Source organism: Colobus angolensis, unplaced genomic scaffold, assembly GCF_000951035.1.
Source record: "Colobus angolensis palliatus isolate OR3802 unplaced genomic scaffold, Cang.pa_1.0 Scaffold50, whole genome shotgun sequence".
NCBI lineage: Eukaryota > Metazoa > Chordata > Mammalia > Primates > Cercopithecidae > Colobus > Colobus angolensis.
Genome location: NW_012118488.1, coordinates 5,401,691 through 5,425,418, shown reverse-complemented (window position 1 = coordinate 5,425,418; position 23,728 = coordinate 5,401,691). Strand labels below are relative to the sequence as shown.

Here is a 23,728-nt window from a genome sequence, read left to right as displayed (position 1 = left end):
TCAATTACACTGAAGGGCAATTAAAATTAAATGAGTTTAAGCTACTAGTATTAGATTCTTTCCTATATAGGCCCTTCAAAGGGGACTAATAAAAAGTGATACAAAAAACAGAGGGCAAGGAAGACTGGCTTCACAAATTTGAGTGAAGACCATTTTTGTGCAGTTTTTCTTGTCCCACATAGAGGCAAATGCAGTTCTTCTTAAAACTACTTATAGTTTAAACAGCAGTCTTCATTTTAAAGGAGCTTGATTCCCAAAAGATCTCCTACTCATGAATTGCTGCCACAGCGCACACTACCCTGGCAAATGCTTGGCTTGTGCTGAGATGTCCCTCGCTACAGGCTTGGCACAGGCATGGGTACAAAAGGAAGGGGCCTTCATCAGGGCACTCCCCCTCCAAGGGATCTGTTACTGTCTTACTGCCTAAGGCAGATGGCCTGGTCTCCAAGCTCCACAGCCTAGTTCTACTTGCCTTTCCTCCCAAACTCCAATTTGCAAATGGTGGTAGGGATATATATACAAGTAGTTTCCCCAGTTTTAACCTGGAAGGAGAGAGTGAACAAAGAGTAGAGAGCATGCTAAGTTTCTGGACAGTAAGACCCCTTGACTTCCCATCCCAGGGAGGATTTGACTGAAATCATTTCATGGCTCAATTTTGTTTGGTCTAAGAAAATCATAAAAGCCTACTTCTTGAAGTTACAGAATTATGGGTGCTAATTAGTGGTTTAGTAAGGTAGCTTAGAATTACTGCAAAGTATCCAATGTCTCATCCTCCCACCCTGCATCTTTAGAATCAAGTAGGAGAACACACCCATCTTTTCCCCAGTGTAATAACCAGTTTTTTCAGTAATAGCACAATGTGTTCTAGATAATATTTTTAAAGTTTCTACAATACTATCAAATGGTATTTCCTAGAAACATGTTTTTTATTTATACCCCCAGCTGGATAAAGGAAAAATGCTTTAGGTATCTTAAAGATTTAAAGCCAAAGTTAAACTTATTTTATCTCCTCATCAATGACAAGAAGCTGAAAATAATTACAGGAAAACTTGATGCGACCAAACAGGCATTTTAAACAGGAAAAAATACAATGACATAAGGTAGCGCCAGCATTTTCTTTGCTAAAAAGGCGTTCAACTGCAGTTATAGTAATCCCTCCTTATCTGCAGGCTGTATGTTCCAAGACCCCAGTGGATGTCTCAAACTGTGGATTACCGAACCCTACGTGTACTGTGTTTTCTCCTATACACACATTTCTATAAAAAAAGTTTAATTCATAAATTAGGCATAATAACAGACTGACATAACAATAAAACAGAACAATTGTAACATATATCCTAATAAAATTTACGTGAATGTGGTCTCTTGCTCTCAAAATATCTTATGTAGATTTCAGATTGTGATTAAACACAGGTAACTAAAACCACAAACAGTGAAACTGCAGATAAGGGGGGCACTACTGTAATATTATTATTCAACACTGCACAAAGATGATAAAATGAAAAAAGCTCAGCTGGGTTGACCAATTTCATAATTACTGAATAGTTTATAAAGAGAACTACTCACACACCATCTAGTATATTCAATTCCTTAACATATTCTCATTAGCACAATGCGATTAAGGTTACAAGAATCTCTCTTACCCACAAGCAACATACTGTCCATTCCTAGATGTGGCAATGCTTAATCCATATAAACTGCCTTCATCAACAAATCTGTTAAGGCACTTCCTTGAGTTCACATCCCAAACATAAACTTCTCCATCCCCTGAATAAAAGAGTGAAAAAAATAGTTGTTAATTTTGCTTTAAATTTGAAAGGCAAGTAAACTGGCCACTCTCAGTCCCTCTTAATAGTACAGGAGACTACAAATACAGACCTATTATAACGCTCCTAGTTCTGGAAAACTGGACTAAGAATTTTTCTTTTTTCCATATTTGAGATGCAGTTTTGCTCGTCACCCAGGCTGGAGTGTAACTGCGCCATCTCGGCACAATGCAACCTCCTTCTTCTGGGTTCAAGCGATTCTCCTGCCTCAGCCTCCCAAATAGCTGGGATTACAGTTTGTGCCACCATGCCCAGCTAATTTTTGTTATTTTTAGTAGAGATGGGTTTTCACCATGTTGGCTAGGCTGGTCTCAAACTCCTGACCTCAGGTGATCCACCTGCCTTGGCCTCCCAAAGTGCTGCGATTACAGGTGTGAGCCACCATGCCCAGCCTAAGACTATTTCTTGTATACATTCACATATACAGAAGAAAACTGCATCAGTTAGTCATTAATAGACAATACCTTTAGGTTTACAGGAAAAAATCACAAGCTGTTGGTTTGAGTTGAACTTTTAGAAAAAGCTTCTAAGTTCCACTCAGATAAATTATTGGAGCAAAAACCTGAGGCAAAACAAAACACCACTCACTAGCATCGCTCTTTCAACATCTACCAACAGGTATTAGAGTACCTCATAGGCAAGATTAGTGATTTACATACCAAACTGTTGATGATGGAAGAGGAAGAAGTGAAAAACGAACTGATCCAGAACACAGGAATTTATAATTAAGACACACACAATTTATCTATTACCAAGTTATTTAAATGATAAAAAATGCTAAACGCAAGCTTACGAATAAGCACAGATAGTTTACTGAAATGACCATACATCCATCTCAAAAGTGGATCCTCACTATTTTACCTCTTCCTTTTTCTAGTACCTCAATATCTTTCCTTTTAGGATATTGCTCTAAACTTCACCCTTCCACATGTACTCTTATTCTCCCAATGAGAATTCAGTGAATCTCAGTTTCAACTCCCTAACAAATAAAATGTTCCAGGCTGGAGTAAGGGTGCAGGTGAAGTAGCAGTAAAACATATTTGGGAAAACTGAATAGGATCAAATTTTTAAACCTTTGCCTTATATGCTTGCCTGTACATTAATGCTATAATAAAGGAAAGTGTTTAAAGATTAGTCTCTCAATAGACTAAAATGGGAAGAGATCAAAAGCAAGAACATCTAGAAAGCAAGTGCATGAAATGACCATGAGTTGATAACTTATGGCAAAAAAGGCAGCAAAGAATCCATGAGATGGCCAGGCACGGTGGCTCATGCCTGTAATCCCAGCACTTTGGGAGGCAGAGGCAGGCAGATCACTTGAGGCCAGGAGTTCGAGACCAACCTGGCCAAAATGGTGAATCACCATCTCTACTAAAAATACAGAAATTAGCTGGTCATAGTGGCACACGCCTGTAATCCCAGCTACTTGGGGAGGCTGAGGCATGAGAATTGCCTGAAGCCAGTAGGCAGAAGATGCAATGAGCCAAGATCACGTCACTGCACTCCAGCCTAGGAGACAGAGCAAGACCCTGTCTCAAAAAAAAAAAAAAAAAAAAAAAAAAAAATTCATGAGTAAACAAAGACAAAACCTGTAAAGTCAGAAAAAGGTAAACTCTTCAACTCTTTTTATCTCAAAATATTCTTTACATGTAACAATGTAATGTGAACAATATGTTACCAATCACATAAACTACTCCATACAGAATAAGAAAAGGGTCTGCACCCAGTGGCTCACACCTATAACCCCAGCACTTTGGGAGGCCAAGGCGGGCGGGTCACCTGAGGTCGGTAGTTCAAGACCAGCCTGGCCAACATTGTGAAACCCCGTCTTACTAAAAATACAAAAATTAGCCGGATGTGGTGATGTGTGCCTGTAATCCCAGCTACCCAGGAGGCTGAGGCAGGAGAATCGCTGGAACCCGGGAGGCAGAGGCTGCAGTGAGCTGAGATCGTGCCACTGCACTCCAACCTGGGCAACACAAGACTCAGTCTCAAAAACAAAAAAAAGAAGTGGCTGGGCGTGGTGGCTCATGCCTGTAATCCTAACACTTTGGGAGGCTGAGACAGGTGGATTGCCTGAGCTCAGGAGTTCGAGACCAGCCTGGGCAACACAGGGAAACCCCATTTCTACTAAAATACAAAAAATTAGCTGGGCATGGCGGTATGCGCCTGTAATTCCAGCTACTCAGGAGGATGAGGCAGGAGAATTGCTAGAACCTGGGAGGCAGAGGTTGCAGTGAGCCAAGATCATGCCACTGCACTCCAGCCTGGGCAACAGAGTGAGACTTCGTCTCAAAAAAAAAAAAAAGAAGAAGAAAAGGAGGAAGAAGGGGAGAGGGAGGAGGAGAACCATCAAAATTTCAAAATTACCCCTAACTTACCAAGGCTCAACTTTTGATTTCTCCTTCCCTGCTTTCTTAGGACCTTACTATAAATTAGACAGCCGTGACCAAATTTGTAAATACATTACATCTGCATCCAATTCATATATCAAATTTCAGTACCTCTGCTGACCAACCCTCCCCACCTCTTTTCCCTTCCCCACCTCTTCTCCCTCCCTGACTCTCTCTCTCTCCCAGGGCCAAGGGTCATTTCATCAGGAATATCACTCTGAACTAATTCTTTCTTTCCTTCCTTCCATCTTTCCTTCCTTCCTTCCTTCCTCTTTCTCTTCTTTTCTTTCTCTTCTTTCTGGTCACAAAAACTAGTATAATATAGAAAATATAGCTACTCCTGGCCTTATATTCATTGATTAGAAACATACAAATGTAAATAACCTTGTGAAAGTCTGATTCTAGGATAAAAACAAAACAAAAATTAATGTTAATGCTAAAATTAATCCTTTTCAAAAAGTTAAATAATTTTAATTAATGCTACTAATTTTATTAATGTTAAATTACCAAATGCTCCTAGCTGAGGTCAAATAAAAATTATGCTAAAAAGCTGTACAGAGATTGCTGACTACTACTCACAGAGCAGAACCACTTGAAAGCCTCCCGCTACCAAATACAGCATTAACTATACTAAGATTATGTAGCTCTCCCAAGGGATGGCCCCCACGGTCCTTTGGGATACAGAATAAGAGTCAAGAAGACTTAGGGAAGTCAGAAAGGTAGAAGAGCACGACAGTGCAGGTTAATTAAAAGAGCTACAGAAATGTCAGAAAGGACAATAATGAAGAAAATTTAAAACATTATCGAAGTCAAGAGAGTATTGTTACAGGAGTTGATGATTTTAAGTAACTTTCAAAAAGAAAGTCAGAAAATCTTCAAATGAATCATCTTTTTTTAAATAATGTCTGCCTTATCTTTTTAAGAAAGGTAGGACTACTTAATTAAAATTATGCCTCTTAAGATAATTGTAGATTCACATACACTGTAAGGAATAATACAGAAAATACAGTGTAGTCTTACTTTACCATCTCCCCCCAATGTTAACATTTTGCATAACTACAGGACAACATTAAAACCAGGATAGTGACACTGATACAGTCAAGACACAAAACTTCCCATCACCACAAGGACCCCTCCTGTTGGTCTTTTACAGTCACCTCCACTTCTCTCCTGCCCTCAAATCCCCCTTAAACCCTCACAACCACTAATCTATTCTCTGTATCTATGATTTTGTCATTTCAAGAATGTTAATACAAACCAAACTGTAGTGGAAGTTTTTCCTTTGCGCCCTCTGAAGGTTTCCTGAAAACCAAGTGACAAAAGATAGAATAGGGGAAAAAAGGCATATAAAATTTTATTTTAATGTTCATAGCACGGGAAATCAGAGGAGAATGATTATCCCTGAATAATCTTTTACATAAGCGTAATCTTCCTATTCTTTCCCCAAACATGTTAAAACTGCATGTTAAATTGTTAGCTCTCCATTATTATTAATGAGAAGGCAATGGCAACAAAAATGAATTCTAAAAATAAATGATTTTCTACCTAAAAAGAAACTTTAAAACCAAACACAGCTTTTTGTTAAATTCATATATATATATATATAATATATATGTTTGTTTGTTTGTTTTTTCTTTTTTTTGAGATGTGAACTCAGCTCAGTGCAGCTTCTGTCTCCCAGGTTCCAGCAATTCTCTGCCTCAGCCTCCCGACTAGTTGGGATGCCTGGCTAATTTTTGTATTTTTAGTAGAGACAGGGTCTTACCATGTTGGCCAGGCTGGTCTTGAACTCCTTACCTCAAATGATCCACTCGCCTCCGCCTCCCAAAGTGCTGGGATTACAGGAGTAAGCTACCACACCCGACCCTAGTTGTTTTTTGTTTTTTTGTTTTGTTTTCGTTTTTTTGTGAGACAGAGTCTTGCTCTGTCGCCCAGGATAGACGGCTAAAAAAAAAATAATTTATTGAGATGGAGTCTTGTTCTGTCCTTCAGGCTGGAGTGCAGTGGCCCAATCACAGCTCACTGCAACCTCTGCCTCCCAGGTTCAAGTGATTCTCCCACCTCAGCCTCTCAAGTAGCTGGGATTACAGGCCCATGCCACCACGCCCGGCTACTTTCTGCATTTTTAGTAAAGATGGAGTTTTACCATCTTGGCCAGGCCGCTGACCTCAAATGATCCGCCCACCTCGGCCTCCCAAAGTAGTGTGATTACAGGTGTGAGCCACCGTGCCTGGCCCAAAATTTAAAATGTAAAAATATCCTTAGCTTCTTTCATGTCATTGACTTACCCGAAGAGGCATACACTTTCTTACTATCTGAAGAGAATGTGGATGCTGCAACCCTTCCATTAATTTTCATGCTTCCAATCAGTTCTTTGGTCTAAAACAATAAATATTTATCAAACTGTTAGAAAGTATACAGAAGAATCACACAATGTAGAGAAAAACAACCTAGTTCTCTACTTTCTAGCACACACTCAACTGTATTTTTCCCTGTAATCAAGAGGTCTACCCCAACTACCAACAACTTCTCTCCAAGTCCCATCTGTGCTCCTCTACTTAGAGATGTATATTTAAGGACACACTGAGTTAAGGTTCAAGACTATTCCTACACTAATATCTTGTGGGAGAAGAACAAGTAGCAATAATAATGCTTTACCTTCATTGCTAGCAAATGCAAATATCCAGCAATGCCATTTATGAGCAAGAAGGACCCATCTGGGGAGACTTCAAAGCTCCTCACTATCTTCTCTTTCAAACCTAAAATAGGAGATAAGGCAATTAAATTTTAATACAGTTTTCAGTAAAACTATCATCTATTTACAAAAGAGTTTCTTACTTTTTAAAACATGTAAGTGGCTCAAATTAAAACCCTGGCTCAGACCCTGAATAAGTCTAAACCCAGGCATCACTGAGTTTGACCCAAACATAAGGTCACTACAAAGCACTTAGCAAACTTCTCTTCTTTGTCCTGGTTAGCATTCACCATTTTACTTGCAGGCCACAGACTCAGCTCTCCACACAGTAAACAAATCAACTAATTTTCCAAATATATGCAGTAATACTGCTAATTAACTAAAAGGATAAATTATACTTCTTTGTCACAAAGTTCATTACCAGAAGGGAAATACACTGCCACTGGAGACAGCCAAAAACATAAAAACATATACAAACTAGCTGCTGGCCACTTACTAAGCAGCTCATGATGGAGAGGAGTCTCATCTTTAACTTTGTGAGACAAAAAAAAAAAAAAAAAACCCAAAACTTTTCACAATATGTCAGTTTATTTAAGGATCGACTAGCTTCCCTGGATGTGACACATGTAACCAAATCATACGAGAGCTAGGTATACAAACCAGTCAACTTACTTACAAAAGGACATGTCTCTTTTTCCATGACTGAAAGGTTCATATTGACTATACAGGAGACTCCTCCTGACATCAAAATGCTCAGAGAGCCAAGTTACTCTTTAAAAAGTTACCTAATAGGATGCATCAGAATGCATACAACTGGCTACCTCCAAAGAAGGAAAGTAGGTAGCCAGGGAGACAGAGCAGAAGAGAGTTTTCACTATCCATTCATTTCTCCATATTAGACTTTTATACCATGTGAATATATTGCCTAGTCAAAAATATATGTCTGTGTTTTTAAAATTTTAAGTTACTAAGTTAAAATACTAATTAGAGAAAAAGGATTTACAAAAATCTGGTTAAAGGACCCTTGTTCCACTTCAGGAAAATGCAGATTAAGGCTACTTTCCACTACTACAAACTAGATATCCCACTCTAGTCCTGCCTCCCAAAGACTACCTTAGTTCCCTTGCTTGCACTCATGCTTCCCAGTATTATTTCAGACACATATTTCCAATCACAGGGGTTACTTCTGCTGCTGACCAGTCTCCTTACTATGAAAGGCACTTCACTATCCCTAATAAGGGTAATTTTAATCACAATTTCTTAATAAACCGTATGTACTGACTAAAGTACACTGAAATAGTTCCAAACATAAAGAAAATATGATTTCATGATGAAGCAGAGACAGGAGGCCCATTCTAGCACCATGTGAAGCTACAGCTGGAAACCCCTATAGACCTAATCCTAACAGCACAGTATCAGGCAGTGGAAATGTGAAAATAGAAAAAGGAGATGGCCGGGCGGGGTGGCTCAAGCCTGTAATCCCAGCACTTTGGGAGGCTGAGACGGGCAGATCACGAGGTCAGGAGATCGAGACCATCCTGGCTAACACGGTGAAACCCCGTCTGTACTAAAAAATACAAAAAACTAGCTGGGCGAGGTGGCGGGCACCTGTAGTCCCAGCTACTTGGGAGGCTGAGGCAGGAGAATGGCGTAAGCCCAGGAGGCGGAGCTTGCAGTGAGCTGAGATCCGGCCACTGCACTCCAGCCTGGGCGACAGAGCCAGACTCCGTCTCAAAAAAAAAAAAGAAAGAAAAAAAGAAAAAGGAGAAATACTGGGAAGGAAAGATCAATGCCATGTCTCCAAAGGAGTTGGTGACTAGACACACACTTCTGAACACCTAGTAGATCCATGGTAAAGATCACTAACTGTATCTTGGCCAATGCATGGTGTGCTTTCTCCCAAGAGGATGCAAGACAAGGAAACGCCAGAATCCACTACTTTTGATTAGTAAAATAACATGTAAAAATTAACAACTACTACATATTGTTTTCTATTTCAATATGAGAAGATGGTTTAAGGTTTTTTAACCACATGAGGTCCATGGACCACAGTATCACCATCACCTGAGAGAACTAGAAAACACACCTAAGACCTACAGAATCAGAATCTGAAGCTTAACGAGATCCCCATGTGATTCATGTGCACATTTACTTCTGAGAAGCTCTGCCTTAGAGTAAACCAAGGATCTACTTGGAAAGGATCAAAGTGCCAGGAACACAAGAAAGAAAATACTGGAAATGCTATAAACATCATAAATGTTTCTAAAGTAGGCCCCATCCACTTTCAGCCACTAGTAGAAAAATGGTTGTACAGAGCTACTCTTGTCCTTTCCAGCCACACGCATGTGCAGTTTAATAGGGAAAGCACCAGTAAACCGTGCCATACGCCAACACTACCTCCTGAGATTAGCCAGACAACCTCATTAGAAGGGCTTTGGTTCCCCCAAGGACGCATGAAGGTGTCGGCGTATTTTGGGGTATAAAGGAGTAGGGAAATACAAGAAAAGAACGGGTATGGCAGAGGGCAAATAAATTTTCACCTCCTAAAAAAGCGTTATTTTTTAAGTAGTTCATTCTTTAAAATACAGAAATACCTCCAAAAGCAGTGCTTTATTCCCTCTAAATATAAATTAAAATTTTATTATAACTAACACTAAAACTACAGAGTATCCAAGTTTCCTGAAGATCAGAGAGGTGAAACAGTTTGTCCAAAGAAATGGAATCCAGGTCTTCTAGCTCCATGGTTCATGCTTTTTCTGCTGCATCAACTGCTAACTTTACAGCCAAGTATTTGCAATTGTTTCTCTTCCAAATTATGATCATTCCATAAGTGTTCAATAAAAAAGTTCACTGGTTTCATTCAAACGCATTACCTCAAAAGCACAAAGACATTTTCCAAATACTATACCAAAAGAAACTCTTTATTTTTAAGAATCCTATGGAGTGAAAAAAGTGGTTGTAAACACTGTTATATAAACTCACCTGAGGGGGGATGATTGGTTGCATGTGTTCAACAGAAATCTTACCTCTCACTTGATGCACAGGAATTAACTTTCCAGCTAGCATGTCATAGACATAAAGAACCTTGCTGTGGTTACTCGTGGCTAAAACTTCTTCCCCATTAGCACTAAAACAAGCCTTAAAGATTGGAAACCTTTCCAAATAGATGCTCTGGATTTTAGGATTTGTTTTCCCATCAACCTATAAAGAAGTACAAATTGGTTCTTTTGATTATTTCCACGGACCCTGTATCCTGGTACTATATACTTTTCACTACAAGCATTCATTTAAAAATACATATCCAAGGGGGGCTGAAGGCTGACTTAAGCAGCCATGGCCAATGATTTAATCAATCATGCCTATGTCAAGAGGCCTTCATAAAAAATCTTAACAGAAGGGGTTCAGAGAGCTTCTGGGTTGCTAAACACATGGAGGTGCCAGGGAGGTGGCATGCCCTGAGAAGGCACAGAAGCTCCACTCTCCTTCCCCATACCTTGCCCTACTAATCTCTTGAGTTTGTCCACCCACAGATAAGGAAATAGAGTCAGCCCCATCCAAACTACATGAACTGGACCAAGTGTTATTCTCTAAAAGAAAACCCTATCCAAAAGGAGATACTGTGAAGCACCTGCAGGACTGAATGGTTACATTTGTGACCATGTGTTCACCATCTATACCCCCATCAGAGAGTGACATCCTGAAGTTAAGGGCCAAGTCTGTTGTTTATTGTCGCAATCCAAGAAACTTACCAGGGTACATCAGTGTTAGATGAATAAACATGGAAGACGCAGTAAAGTCATGAGGTCATATTATCGCTTTGCTCTAATAACTCACCAGAAAATTTACAAAACACGTTTTTATAGAGATAACATATTCACTAACATGACTAATATATTCATCACTTTTCAATCTATTATTTTAAACCAATATTTTCCTGAACTTTTATATTCGGTGGAAGAAAAATTTTATTCCAAATCCCCTATTATTACGGCTCCTTGTACACTGAAGTCATACAGGTGCATTCAATAAAAATGTGAGTGGGCAAGGGATGGTGAGCTACCAAAACTGTGAACAGGCAAGGGGTTAGCAGCTGTGATTGACAATAGTGACAACAGACTTTGGAGCAAGAAGCAAGGGCAGTATGCTGACTGGATGTTCTACTTTGTATTTCCAAGCAAATGAACTCTGTCACTTCTGTTGAGACTCAGCTATGCTTTGGGCTATGACGTTTTAGCCATGAATATTTTTTTTCAGTATTTTTGCACTTGGGGTTGCAAATGTCTGGTTCTTAAATAAAAATAATGCATTAGAAATACGTAAGTAAATAAGGACGCACACCTGAAAGAGTGATACAGCATTATCTAATCCAGCAACCATCACAATCTGTGCACCGGGATGGAACTGCACAGACGAGATCCGAGCAACAGTAGGACGTTCAGCATTCGCATGCTGGCAGTTCTTCATCTATAGGAAATGAAAGCTGGGGCTTTATCAATTGAAATGAATTAACATTATTTTCTTTAGAGTATAAAGAAAAGACATTATCGTTTATAATGCAGGAAAAAAATGCACTGGAATGGTAACCAAAGGACCACAACTCAAAAAAAAAAAAAAACACCACAGCTCTGGCACCAACTAGCAAGTCACTTTACCACACAAGAATCCATTTTTACCATCTTTCAAATACAAAGATTAAATCATTAAAGTGCTTTCCATATCTAGAAGTCTGAATGTATTACTCATTCTTAGAGCACTAGTACGTAGTCATTTCCCCAAAATACATCCATTTGTGTTAAGAGACTTTCACTTCTGAGGAAATTTCACTTAAAACTTCTACTTTGGCACCTGGCATCTTTGCGTTCATGGCACAATTGCAAGAGGCACTGCACAGTTGTCCCCACAGTTCTTCGATTGGCACAGGTTGCTTGCTTTATTCTCTTAGGGTACATGGTTCCAAGTTTAAAGTAATGGTAATCTCATCCATCACCTGGACTATTTTGTTATTTATTTTGTTTTTACAGGTTTCCCCTTGAATTTTGAAAACTCAGTTAAAAACAAAAGTGTTTTGTTTGTAGTCACTGAAGTTCAATGTTTATGGTAACTACACTTTTTTTTTTGAGACTGAGTTTCGCTCTTGTTGCCCAGGCTGGAGTGCAATGGCGCAATCTCGGCTCACTGCAACCTCTGCCTCTCGGGTTCAAGCAATTCTCCTGCCTCAGCCTCCCAAGCAGCTGGGATTACAGGCATGCGCCACCACACCCAGCTAATTTTGTATTTTCAGTAGAGACGAGGTTTCTCCATGTTGGTCACACTGGTCTCAAACTCCCGACCTCAGGTGATCTGCCCTCCTCAGCCTCCCAAAGTGCTGGGATTACAGGCGTGAGCCTCTGCACCCGGCCATGCGGTAACTACACTTTTAATGGAGGTGAATTCACCCTGTGAAGGCCTAATGAATTGTCCTCATAAGGTGGGAGAGACAAAATCACTCTAATTTATCATAATAGGTTCCCCTGACCCATTTAAATACTCCTGCCATCATGTAATAAGATACCTATGTTGTCAGGCGTGGTGGCTCACACCTGTAATCCCAGGACTTTGGGAGGCTGAGATGGGCAGATCACCTGAGGTCGGGGGTTCGAGACCAGCCTGACTAACAGGGAAAAACCCTGTCTCTACCAAAAATACAAAAAAAAAATTGCCAGGCATGGTAGTGCATGCCTGTAATCCCAGCTACGTGGGTGGCTGAGGCAGGAGAATCACTTGAACCCGGGAGGCAGAGGTTACAGTGAGCCGAAATCACGCCCTTGCACTCCAGCCTGAGCAAAACTCCGTCTCAAAAAAACCAAAAACAAAACAAAAAAAAAGATATTTATGTCATAGAGATCTGTTAATATGACAGATATTAAACTAAAGTACTGTCTGCTAATATGATGGATAACTGAAGTACTGTGCTAGGTAGGCAGTTGGTTACCACAATGAACAAGCTAGAGATAGTGATGAGTTAAAAAGTGAATAGTGTAGACCACTTCAGACAAAGTCTTGTCTAAGGTGCCATCTGAGCAGAAAAGTAAGAATGAGCTAGCTATTAGGACTGCCTGAAGACAAGACAGGCAGAACAAAAGAGCAAGAGCAAAGGTTCACGGGCAAGAAAGAACCTATCAGCATGTCTAAGAAACAGAAAAAGGCTTGTGTGACTCAAGTGGGAAATCATGGGAAACGGGTCTGAGATGAGGCTAAGGATCCAGGCAAAAGCCAGATTGGAAAGGGCAGTGTAGAATACGATAAGGAATTTAGAAGTTTTCAAAAAGCAATGAAAAGTGACATGACCTGATGTTTTATTTTTAAAAGATCCCTCTGGCTGCCATACAAAGAATGATTTAAAAAGAGGTAAAGTGGAAGTAGAGAGTCCAGTCACAAAGCTACTGCAATATGTCAGATAAGAGATGACAGCAGTATGGACTAGGTTGATGCCAATGAAAATGAAGATAAACCAAATAGGATTCCTAGAATTATTGGAAAATTTTTTTATTTATTTATTCAGAGACAGGGTCTCACTTTCACCCAGGCTAAAGTACAGTGCATCACAGCTCACTGTAGCTTCAAACTCCTGAGCTCAAGCAATAGGAACATAATACCTCTAGAACATTTTTGCAAAAGGAAAAACAAAAACAAAAACAAAAAAAAATAACATAAGTATTTACCAGGGCAAAATGACAGCAAACATATTTAACCCCACAGATAATAGGAATCCATACATCTGTTACCGGGAAGATTACATTGCAGAGGTAAGTAGTTGGATAGGGTCCCCCAACTTCACTGACTCTCACCTTCAAGATTCCTCTTGGAAGAGAAGTTGATGTGCATATGAAATTCCCAGTCCTTTGCAACAAATCATCTTCGTCCTCTTCACTTTCATCTAAGTCAAACAAACCCAGAAAGCTGATCTTTAGAATCAACGAGCCGCCCCTCTACCTACCCCAAACTTCTATGAATATATTTTCAACATCAACTCCCTTTCCAGCCTCCCAACCTCAATTGCTTTTTTTAAAGCTGCAATTGGCAAAAACCGGAAAAAAAAAAAAACCATTTAAAGGGAAGAAAAAGATGACACAAAGCTTAACATCCACAGTTAAAATCAAAGTTTAACTCTAGAATGAAAGACTAACACATACACAGATGGTTACTAAAACAAGATAAAGTGAAATAAAAGTTTAAAGCCAGCATTTCATTTAAAAAGAGCAACTCATAATCACAGCAAAATTGGCAATAGGTTGGCTACTGATCCAGCTTAACAACTCACATGAATAAGAACCAGAACTTTTAGCTGACTGATAGTCAGCAATCTATGCATCAGAACTTCAAAAAGAGCTAATAGGGCTGCTTTTCCCCTGGAGATGACTGATGATTCCAGTGGAGACAGCTAAGGAGCTGAGCAAACTTAAAACACTTGTGAAGCTAAGAAGGGAAAAACTAGCTCTAAGCTTCTTGACAGGGTCTGGTAAGCCACCAGGTTTTGGATTGGGGCCACAAAGGGCTACCACTAGGATTAAAGGTGAAATCAAAGAATTGTAAGAGTATCTTCCAAAAACTGAAACTCTGCTTCACAATTCCTCATTAAAATAAAACGTTCTGGGATTGCTAGTGTCCCCTGCCAAGCTACCTACCTAGAAGTAAACATATAAACCATCATTCTAGATCTAATTAATCTACATTATGTTTCATATGAAATGTTCATCACTCAATGAAATACAACCAGACAAATACTGATAAGATAACTTCACTAAAAACCAAAAGGAAAACTAGACAATCCCCACAGGGATCTAGACAACAGAATTATTAGACACAAACCTTAAAAATACTATGTTTAGGCCAGGCGCAGTGGCTCACATCTGTAATCCCAACACTTTGGGAGGCTGAGTCAAGTGGATCACCTGAGGTCAGGAGTCCAAGACCAACCTGGCCAACATGGAGAAACCCCATCTCTACTAAAAATACAAAAAGTAACCGGGCATGATGGCTTATGCCTGTAATCCCAGCTACTTGGGAGGCTGAAGCAGGAGAATGGCTTGAACCCGGGAGGCAGAGGTTGCAGTGACCTGAGATTGTGCCACTGCACTCCAGCCTGGGTGACAGAGTAAGACTTTGTCTCAAAACAAAAACAAAAACTATGTTTAACGTACTTAAAAATGAAAGACAAGACTCAGAATTGAGCCAGAAATCTAGAATATTTTTTAAAAATTCTACAACTGAAAAATACAGTAATTAAAATTAAGCCCCCAACAGGCTGGCCAAGGTGGCTCATAACTATAATCCCACTACTTTGGGAGGCCGAGACGAGTGGATCACTTGAGGTCAGGAGTTCGAGACCAGCCAGGCCAAAACGGTGAAACCTCGTGTCTACTAAAAATACAAAAATTAGCTGGGCACGGTAGTGCACACCTGTAATCCCAGCTAATTGGGTGGTTGAAGCAGGAGAATCACTTGAACTCAAGAGGCAGAGGTTGCGGTGAGCCAAGGTAGCGCCACTGCACTCCAGCCTACACGACACAGCAAGATTGCCTTAAAAAATAATAATAAATAAAATTAAATTAAGCCTCCAATAGATGTTTTTAACAGTTTACCAAATTAGCTGTAGAGAGAATTTGTGGTCTAGAAAACGAATCAGAAAAATAGACCCAGACAGAAGTACAGAAAGAAAAAGGATAAAAAACACACTGAATACCAACATGGGCAACATAAGAAGATCCTGTCACTACAAAAAAAAATTTTTTTTTAATTAGCTGGGTATGGTGGCATATGCCTGTAGTCCTAGCTACTCCAGAGGCTGAGGTGGGAGGATTGCTTAACCCAGGAGGTCGAGACTACAGTGAGCCAAGACCACATCATTGCACTCCAGACTGGGCAACAGAGTGAGACCCTGTCTCCAAAAAAAAAAAAACAACCAAACCACACAGAATAGGTTGAAAACATTTAATATACATATTACTAATAATCCAGAAAGGAAGACTGGAACAGAAACAATACTTGAAGACAGGTGAGAATTTCCAAAACTTACAGAAGACATCAAGCCAGTTCAAAAGTACTATGAAGTCTAAGCAAAATACAAAGCAAGCTAAAATGATGGGGGGAGGACATAAACAAAGAGTAACACAATAAAACAATTCATAATATTAATGAATTGCCGTTGATTTTTGGAAGTGTGGTTATGTTCAAAAGGGATAATTTTCTTATAAAGAAACTCAGTAAATATGTACAGATAAAAATAACACACTGGAGATAATTGTGAAGCTGAGTGCTAGTCACCATTCTGTCAACAATAATACCTTCAAGTCACTATCCCTTTGAACCTCTCTGGTGTACAAAATGAATGTATTAGACAAGCATATCCCACACTGTAGCAGACTGACTGACTGCTGACTTAATCCACTTCCTTTTTCTCCTGTGTACAAAGCCAAACTACACTTCCTAGGATCCTCTCAGTTAGTGTGGCCTTATGACTGAGTTCCAGCCAACAAAATGTAGGCAAAAGTATCCTGTACCAGCTGGGCACAGTGGCTCAAGCCTGTAATCCCAGCACTTTGGGAGGCCAAGACGGGCGGATCACGAGGTCAGGAGATTGAGACCATCCTGGCTAACACGGTGAAACCCCGTCTCTACTAGAGACAGAGCTGTAGACTCTGTCTCAAAAAAAAAAGGTATCCTGTACCATTTCCAGGAAAAGCCAAAGCCAATTAAAAATCCCCTCTTTCTCCCCCTATAAGCCAAGTGGATGTCAACATCTCAGGCAACTATGGAAGAACCAACCTGAAGATGACAGAACTTCTATAAACTTGGGTCCCTAAAGTAAACCATCACCTTCCTACCACCCCAATTTTATGTGCTGAAAAAATCAACTTCAATTGGATTATGACACTGGGATCTGTGGGATTTTGTTTCAACAGCTAGCATAACCATATCTAAAATTACAGGACTCTAAAATGTTGTGGGGTTCTATAAATGCAGCATTCTGAAATGGACAATAAAATTGTTTCATCCAGGAGGACAAACTGGTGATCTAGGGTCTAGAAGTATGCCAACAAAAAAATGGTCAAAATCACAAGGGATACTTAACATATTAAAAAACAAACATGGAAAGAGGCTTCCCAAATAAGAGAAAAAGAAGATAATCTGTATGTTTCAAACCGTAGGAGAGTTGTTGGGAAATAAATTTCAAGATAGGAAAAACTGTCTAACAGTTCTTCAAGAAAAGGGAAGAAGGGGAAGAAACAGTTTAGTAAAAAGTACAGTATTTAGGACAAGCACAGTGGCTCATGCCTGTAATCACAACACTTTGGAAGGTCAAGAGTTTAAGACCAGCCTGGCCAACACAGTGAAACCCCGATTCTACTAAAAATACAAAAATTAGCCAGGTGTAATGGCGCACACCTGTAACCCCAGCTACTCAGGTGGCTGAGACAAAACAATCACTGGAACCCGGGACGCAGAGGCTGTAGTGAGCTGAGATTGCCCCACTGCACTCCAGCCCTGGGTGACAGAGTGAGATTCTGAGACACACACACACACACACACACACACACACACACTACATTATTAGATATATTTAAGCAGAGGATAATGTAGAAAAGATTACTGCAGTGGATAAAGTCAGGCCACATCACTAAGATTCCTTCAACCGCTGAAAGCAAATGGCTAGAAACAAAGACGGTCAATTTCTACTTAATAACAGACTGTCTTTTCTAATAGAATTACATAAAACACTGGCTCTTTGTATGGGCTCCCTGTATTTACATACCATGAGGACTAACAGGGTAGGGAGAAAGGGGACAGAGGTGGTGGTCATAAACTGAAGCTCAATGGACATCAAGGATGCTAAGGAAGGAGCTCCTACATGATGTGAGAGGATATACTCTGGACTCTCAGGATTTCAAAGGTTAATTCCAAGTCGAAAATGTGTAACTCCAAGCACACAAACCATATTTTAGCTAAGCCATCCATATTTATAATAGCTAAACTCCTAAAACAGAAAAAGCAGAAAATAACCATGGTACAAGTTAAATTTAAAACCTACAGTCAAACAACAGATTTTGTTTTTTGGTTTTTGTTTTTTGAGACAGGGTCTCACTCTGTCACTGAGGTTGGAGTACAGTGGCACTATCACAGGTTACTGCACCTAGTCTTCCCTGGCTCAAGCAATCCTCCCACCTCAGCCTCCCAAGTAGCCGGGACTACAGGAACACACCACCACGCCTGGCTAATTTTTTTCTTTTTTGTAGAGGCAGGATTTCGCCATGTCACCCGGTCTGGTCTTGAACTCCTGGACTCAAGCAATCCAACCACCTTGGGCTCCCAAAGCACTGGGGTTACAGGCGTGAGCTACCAAGCCAGGCAAGAAATACCAGATTTTAATGAGCCTCATAAGAAAGCTCAAATAATAACAAACAGGAACGGGGACTTACGTACTAATTTAGACAGAGATATCAACGCTCACCATCTGAAGATGTTTTCCGCTTAGTAGTCTCTGCCCAGGCAGGTACTCCTCCCATGGCATGTTGGAATCTAAGCAAAAATATTTGAAAGGTAAATTTATGGCAACCACTACATGTCCATAAAGCTTCACACATTTAAAGCATATAGGTTGGATCACCCTTGAGAATATGTATGGACTCTCTTTCAAAGAAGTTAACTATTTTTAAAGAACAGAAGTTATTATCTTTACTCACACAGAACAGTCCCAATCTGCCTATATTGGAAACTTCCATGAACCTCTGCCCACTTAAACTAGTCCTGGATACGTATTTTTTGTTAATTATTTTCATCTAGTTACATGGTTGTCTTATCTGTTCATATCAACACACCCTGGATACCAAGACTATGTAAAGAAGTCTCTTTGCGGTTTATGCCACAGTACACAGACTACACACTGGAACACATCTGAAAGAAACTGACCAGACTGGTAAGAATATACAAAACTTCGTTATATACTATCTGAATAAAATGGAAGTACTTCACTCTGGCAAAAGTCAGCTTTAACAGAAGCATGATAGCTGTGTTCTTAAGAACTGGTACCTGGAAGAGGGCAAAGAGTTGTTTTAATTTTTTGATGCAGAAGTACAGACTAGCTCACTAAGTTAAGCCCACTAGCCATGAACAACTAGAAACCTGGACAAAACACATGAAACCACTTTTTTCGGAAACTGGATGACAGCATAGGACTATGATCCCTCAGAGAAGGGAAATACGCAAGATGAACCCCATCACCACCACGAAATTTCCCCTAACAGTGTTTATAAAACCCTGGCACAAAGCTGAGAAAAAGATCAGATTTGAAAGAGACTGATACAATTGGACTTTGAGGGGCAGTGTATGGTACACGTCATCTTAAGATACTCCTCACCAAAGTATGTCATTGAATTCTAACCAAGACTTTAAGCCCAACTTAAGAGGAATTACAGATGACAGAACAAGTTAAACAACACAAAGAAAAAATAATCAGATTGAGGGAAGAGGAAATGCGAAGTGACTAATTAATGGAGAGTTTTCTTTCGAGGTGATAAAAATGTTTTAGAACGAAAAAAAAACCAAAAGAAATGTTTCAGAACTAGACCGAAGAAGTGGTGGCACAACATTCTAAATATACTAAATGCCACCAAATTTACACTTTAAAATGGCTAACACTGTTATGTGAATTTCACCTCAATAAAAAAAAGGAATCTTAAAATTTCAGAATGTGGGATATTCTACAACAGGTCTGAACACTTAAAAGATAGGTAATGGCTGAGCACAGTGGTACACGTCTGTATCCCCAGCACTTTGGGAGGCCGAGAAGGGCAGATTGCTTGAGCCCAGTTCAAGGCCAGCCTGGACAACATGGCAAAAAACCTCATCTCTACAAAAAAATACAAAAATTAGCTGGGCATGGTGGCATGCACCTGTAGTCCCAGCTACTCAGGAAGCTGAGGTGGGAGGATTTCTTGAGCCCAGGAGCTCAAGACCAGCCTGAGAAACGCAGTGCAACCCCGTTTCTACAAAAAAAATTTTTGAAAATTAAGGTGGTAAATGCCTGTAGTCCCAGCTACGGGGAGCCCAGGAGGTAGAGGTTACAATGAGCCATGACAGCACCACTCCATTTCAGCCTGGGTGACAGAGTGAGACCCTACCTCAAAAAAAAAAATAAATTTAAGGGACGTAAAATCCAAATAAAACGTATGCACCTTACAACAATTGGAGAAACTAACATGGACTAGCCATAAAATACTAATTTTCTTAGGCATGACAATGGTATTGTGAATATGAAGGAAAACATCCTTAATCTTAGGAGATGCACACTGGCAAATTTATAGGTTAAGTGTCTCATTATCTGTACCTTACTCTCAAATACATTGGGAAAGCACACACATCCCCCAAACACATATAGCAAATATGACAAAATGTAGAAAACCATTGAACCCAGGTGGCAGCCATTTAAATTTTTGAAAATGTTCGTATTATAAAATTATGATTAACCACATGCAAATGAACAAGTAAGCAATATCATCACTGATTATATTTGAATGGTAAGATTATAATTTTTTTCCAAATTTTCTTTGTGTTTCTGCTTTGTCCCCTCTCCCCTAAAACTACAGAAATTCAGTCACTGCCCACAATAGCAATCCTGTTTCAAAATGGAAAACTACACAAGCAGTTACAGTTAATGACTGGGCATTGGTTATACACATCTCTTGGTAAATCATATGAAAAAAGACACTTACTCTTCTTTAAGTCTCTTTTTAAGGTTGTCTTTCGAAAGTTTACCTTCACTAGCATTTTTCATCATATCTTTCCGAAATCGATTGTTCATCATGTCAACCCTACAAAACCAGAACAGCATATTTTTAAATAACTTTTAAAGAGTTAATATAAGTAGCTGCTGCTTTTAGCACCTGGAGAAAAATGTTTAATGAAACTATGTAAGTCAAGGTTTTTAAGATATGAACATTTCAAATGCATCTTCTCTGTTCTTCCTAAAACAAAAAAGTAGTCTTCAATATTTCAGATCATCTGGTTTATACTTTGGAGAGCTAGTATTTGAGAAAATTCATCATGACTTATCTACACAAAGTTTATGAAATTATCCAAAATAAATTCCAGGTAAATCAAAGAGTTAAATATATAAAGAGCAAACCTTAGGCCCGGCGTGGTGGCTCACTCCTGTAATCCCAGCACTTTGGGAGGCTGAGGCCGGCAGATCACAAAGTCAAGAGATCGAAACCATCCTGGCCAACATGGTGAAACCCCACCTCTACTAAAAATAATTAGCTGGACGTGGTGGCACACACCTGCAATCCCAGCTACTCAGGAGGCCGAGGCAGAAGAACCACTTGAACCCAGGAGGCAGAGGTTTAAATGAGCCCAGATTGTGCCACTGCACTCCAGCCTGGGCAAAAGAGTGAGCCTGTCTCCAAAAAAAAAAAAAAAAAGCCGGGCATACTGGCTCATGTCTGCAATCCCAGCACTTTCGGAGTCAGAAATGGGTGGATCACTGAAGGTTGGGAGCTCCAGACCAGACCGGCCAACGTGGTGGAACCCCGTCTCTACTAAAAATACAAAAATTAGCCAGGCATGGTGGCACACACCTGTAGTCCCAGCTACTCGGGAGGCTGAGGCAGGAGAATCACTTGAATCTGGCAGGCAGAGGTTGCAGTGAGCCAGGATTGCACCACTGCACTCCAGCCTAGGTGAAACAGCAAGACTCAAAAAAGTCTCAAAAAAAGCAATTTTTAAAAAAAAGGTAAAAAGAAAATCTACCCAACAACCGCCATGTACATTATGGTTAATTCACATACTGGACTATAACAAAGCCATTTTAAAATGTCTATTTTTTTTTCAGTAGGGAGAAATGCTTACAAACAACTTTACGTAGAAACTTTATGTAGAAAAAGTCAAAATGTTATATCAAGCATACAGTACATTCTCATCTATGACAGTTCCTATGGTGTGAGCTACCTTCTTTTTAGCCTTTACTCAGTTTCAGGCACTGTGCTAGAAGTTCTACAGGTAATATTTTGTTTAATCCCAACAAACTTCTGATGTAGTTACTATCACTGTGCCCATTTCACAAAGGAAAAAAATGTAGGTTCCAAACTGCCCATGGTCAATTAGAAACTGGCCAAATGAGGAGGCAAATTGAGACCTGACTTCAAACACTGTATTCTCTTAGCTATAGTATACAGCAAAAAGGAGACTGAGACAGAAGTATGACAACATGCTAACAGCAGTTCTCCCTCGGTGGTGGGATTAGGAACCATGGAAGATCTTTTCTATATTTTCAAGTATTTTTCAAACCTTCACTTAATCACAAATTGGTAAAAAGAATGATTTTAAAATCTGCAAAATAACTTTTTTAAGTGTCCAGAGGGGTTCAGAAGAAAAGTTAGGCAACTTACATTTCCTCATCTTCATCATCTTCATCCACCCACACTGGCTTCTTTTGAGGTGGAAAATTACCTTTTGCTTCATTCTCCACTTCTGAGTCACCCGAGTCTTCATGTCCTTGAACCTACAGCAGACAAAACACCCTCAAGCACTGACATTTTCCTACCCCATGACTGCAGACACATAGGCCTTAGAGCCATTGGTTCACAGAATGTTTTCTCTACCACTCGCCGATGAAAAAATGGGACAGAATGCTACCACTGCAAATGCTGGAGGCAGAGGCAGAAAATGGAGAAACCAGAGAAATGGCACCACCAGCTGGACAGGTGAGACAAGATGGAACAGCCAAGGAGAAAAAGTCAACACTCAACACGCAGAAAGGAAAACACCAAGTAAGACAAGAACAAAAGGTGAGTCTGCAAATGAAATAAGGAGGAGAAATGTCAGAACTACAGAAATTACAGGACTGGAGGCAAACTAGAATCAAAGCTATCTCCATTTTCCTAATCTGTTTTTGACCCCTACCTCCTTAAGAAACTTTATACCAGCAGAGTGCAGTGCCTCATGCCTGTAATCCCAACACTTTGGGCGGTCAAGGTGGGAGGACTGCTTGGACCCAGGAGTTCAAGTCCAGCCTGGGCAACATAGGGAGACCTCATCTCTACAAAAAATTTTTAAAATTAGCTTGGTGTGGTGGTGTGCACCTGTGACCTCAGCTACCTACTTGGGAGGTGGAGGCAGGCGGATCACTTGAGCCTAGGAGGATGAAGCTGCCTTCTGAGCTTAAAGTGCTCGGAGAATTGTGCAGGTGTAACTTATCTGTGACCAACAGGAAGAGCAACCAGTTACTATTAGCAAAAGGGAGCTGGAAGACTAATAGGTGCCACTGCACTCCAATCTGGGTAACAGGGTGAGACCGTATCTCTAAATAAGTAAATAAATACATTTATACCATTAAATCTAAGTTCTAAAATTATAAATGTATACCATAAAGTTTATACTATGAAATCTAAATCTAGGCCAGGCACAGTGGCTCACGCTTGTAGTCCCAGCACTTCGTGAGGCCGAGGCGGGCAGATCATGAGGTCATGAGTTTGAGACCAGCCTGGCCAACATGGTGAAACCCCGTCTCTACTAAAGATACCAAAAAAAAAAAAAAAATTAGCCAGGCGTGGTGGCACACACCTGTAATCCCAGCTACTTGGGAGGCAGGAGAATTGCTCGAACCTGGGAGGCGGAGGTTGCAGTGAGCCGAGATGGCGCCACTGCACTCCAGCCTGGGTGACAGAGTGAGATTCTGAGACACACACACACACACACACACACACACACACACTACATTATTAGATATATTTAAGCAGAGGATAATGTAGAAAAGATTACTGCAGTGGATAAAGTCAGGC

General features: G+C 40.1%; 1 protein-coding gene across 1 annotated transcript in view; it reads right to left on the bottom strand.

Moving 5' to 3' along the window:
• UTP18 (UTP18 small subunit (SSU) processome component homolog (yeast)) overlaps nucleotides 1–23,728 on the bottom strand; it is a 34,495-nt gene that overhangs the window by 9,138 nt on the left and 1,629 nt on the right. Inside the window, exons 2-10 of the mRNA XM_011959994.1 lie at nucleotides 22,337–22,449; nucleotides 20,663–20,761; nucleotides 18,403–18,470; nucleotides 13,742–13,830; nucleotides 11,253–11,378; nucleotides 9,941–10,115; nucleotides 6,878–6,978; nucleotides 6,508–6,598; nucleotides 1,644–1,767 (exon numbers count right to left, since the gene is read on the bottom strand). Coding sequence (XP_011815384.1) covers nucleotides 1,644–1,767; nucleotides 6,508–6,598; nucleotides 6,878–6,978; nucleotides 9,941–10,115; nucleotides 11,253–11,378; nucleotides 13,742–13,830; nucleotides 18,403–18,470; nucleotides 20,663–20,761; nucleotides 22,337–22,449 — 986 coding nt within the window. The remainder of the gene's footprint in view (nucleotides 1–1,643; nucleotides 1,768–6,507; nucleotides 6,599–6,877; nucleotides 6,979–9,940; nucleotides 10,116–11,252; nucleotides 11,379–13,741; nucleotides 13,831–18,402; nucleotides 18,471–20,662; nucleotides 20,762–22,336; nucleotides 22,450–23,728) is intronic.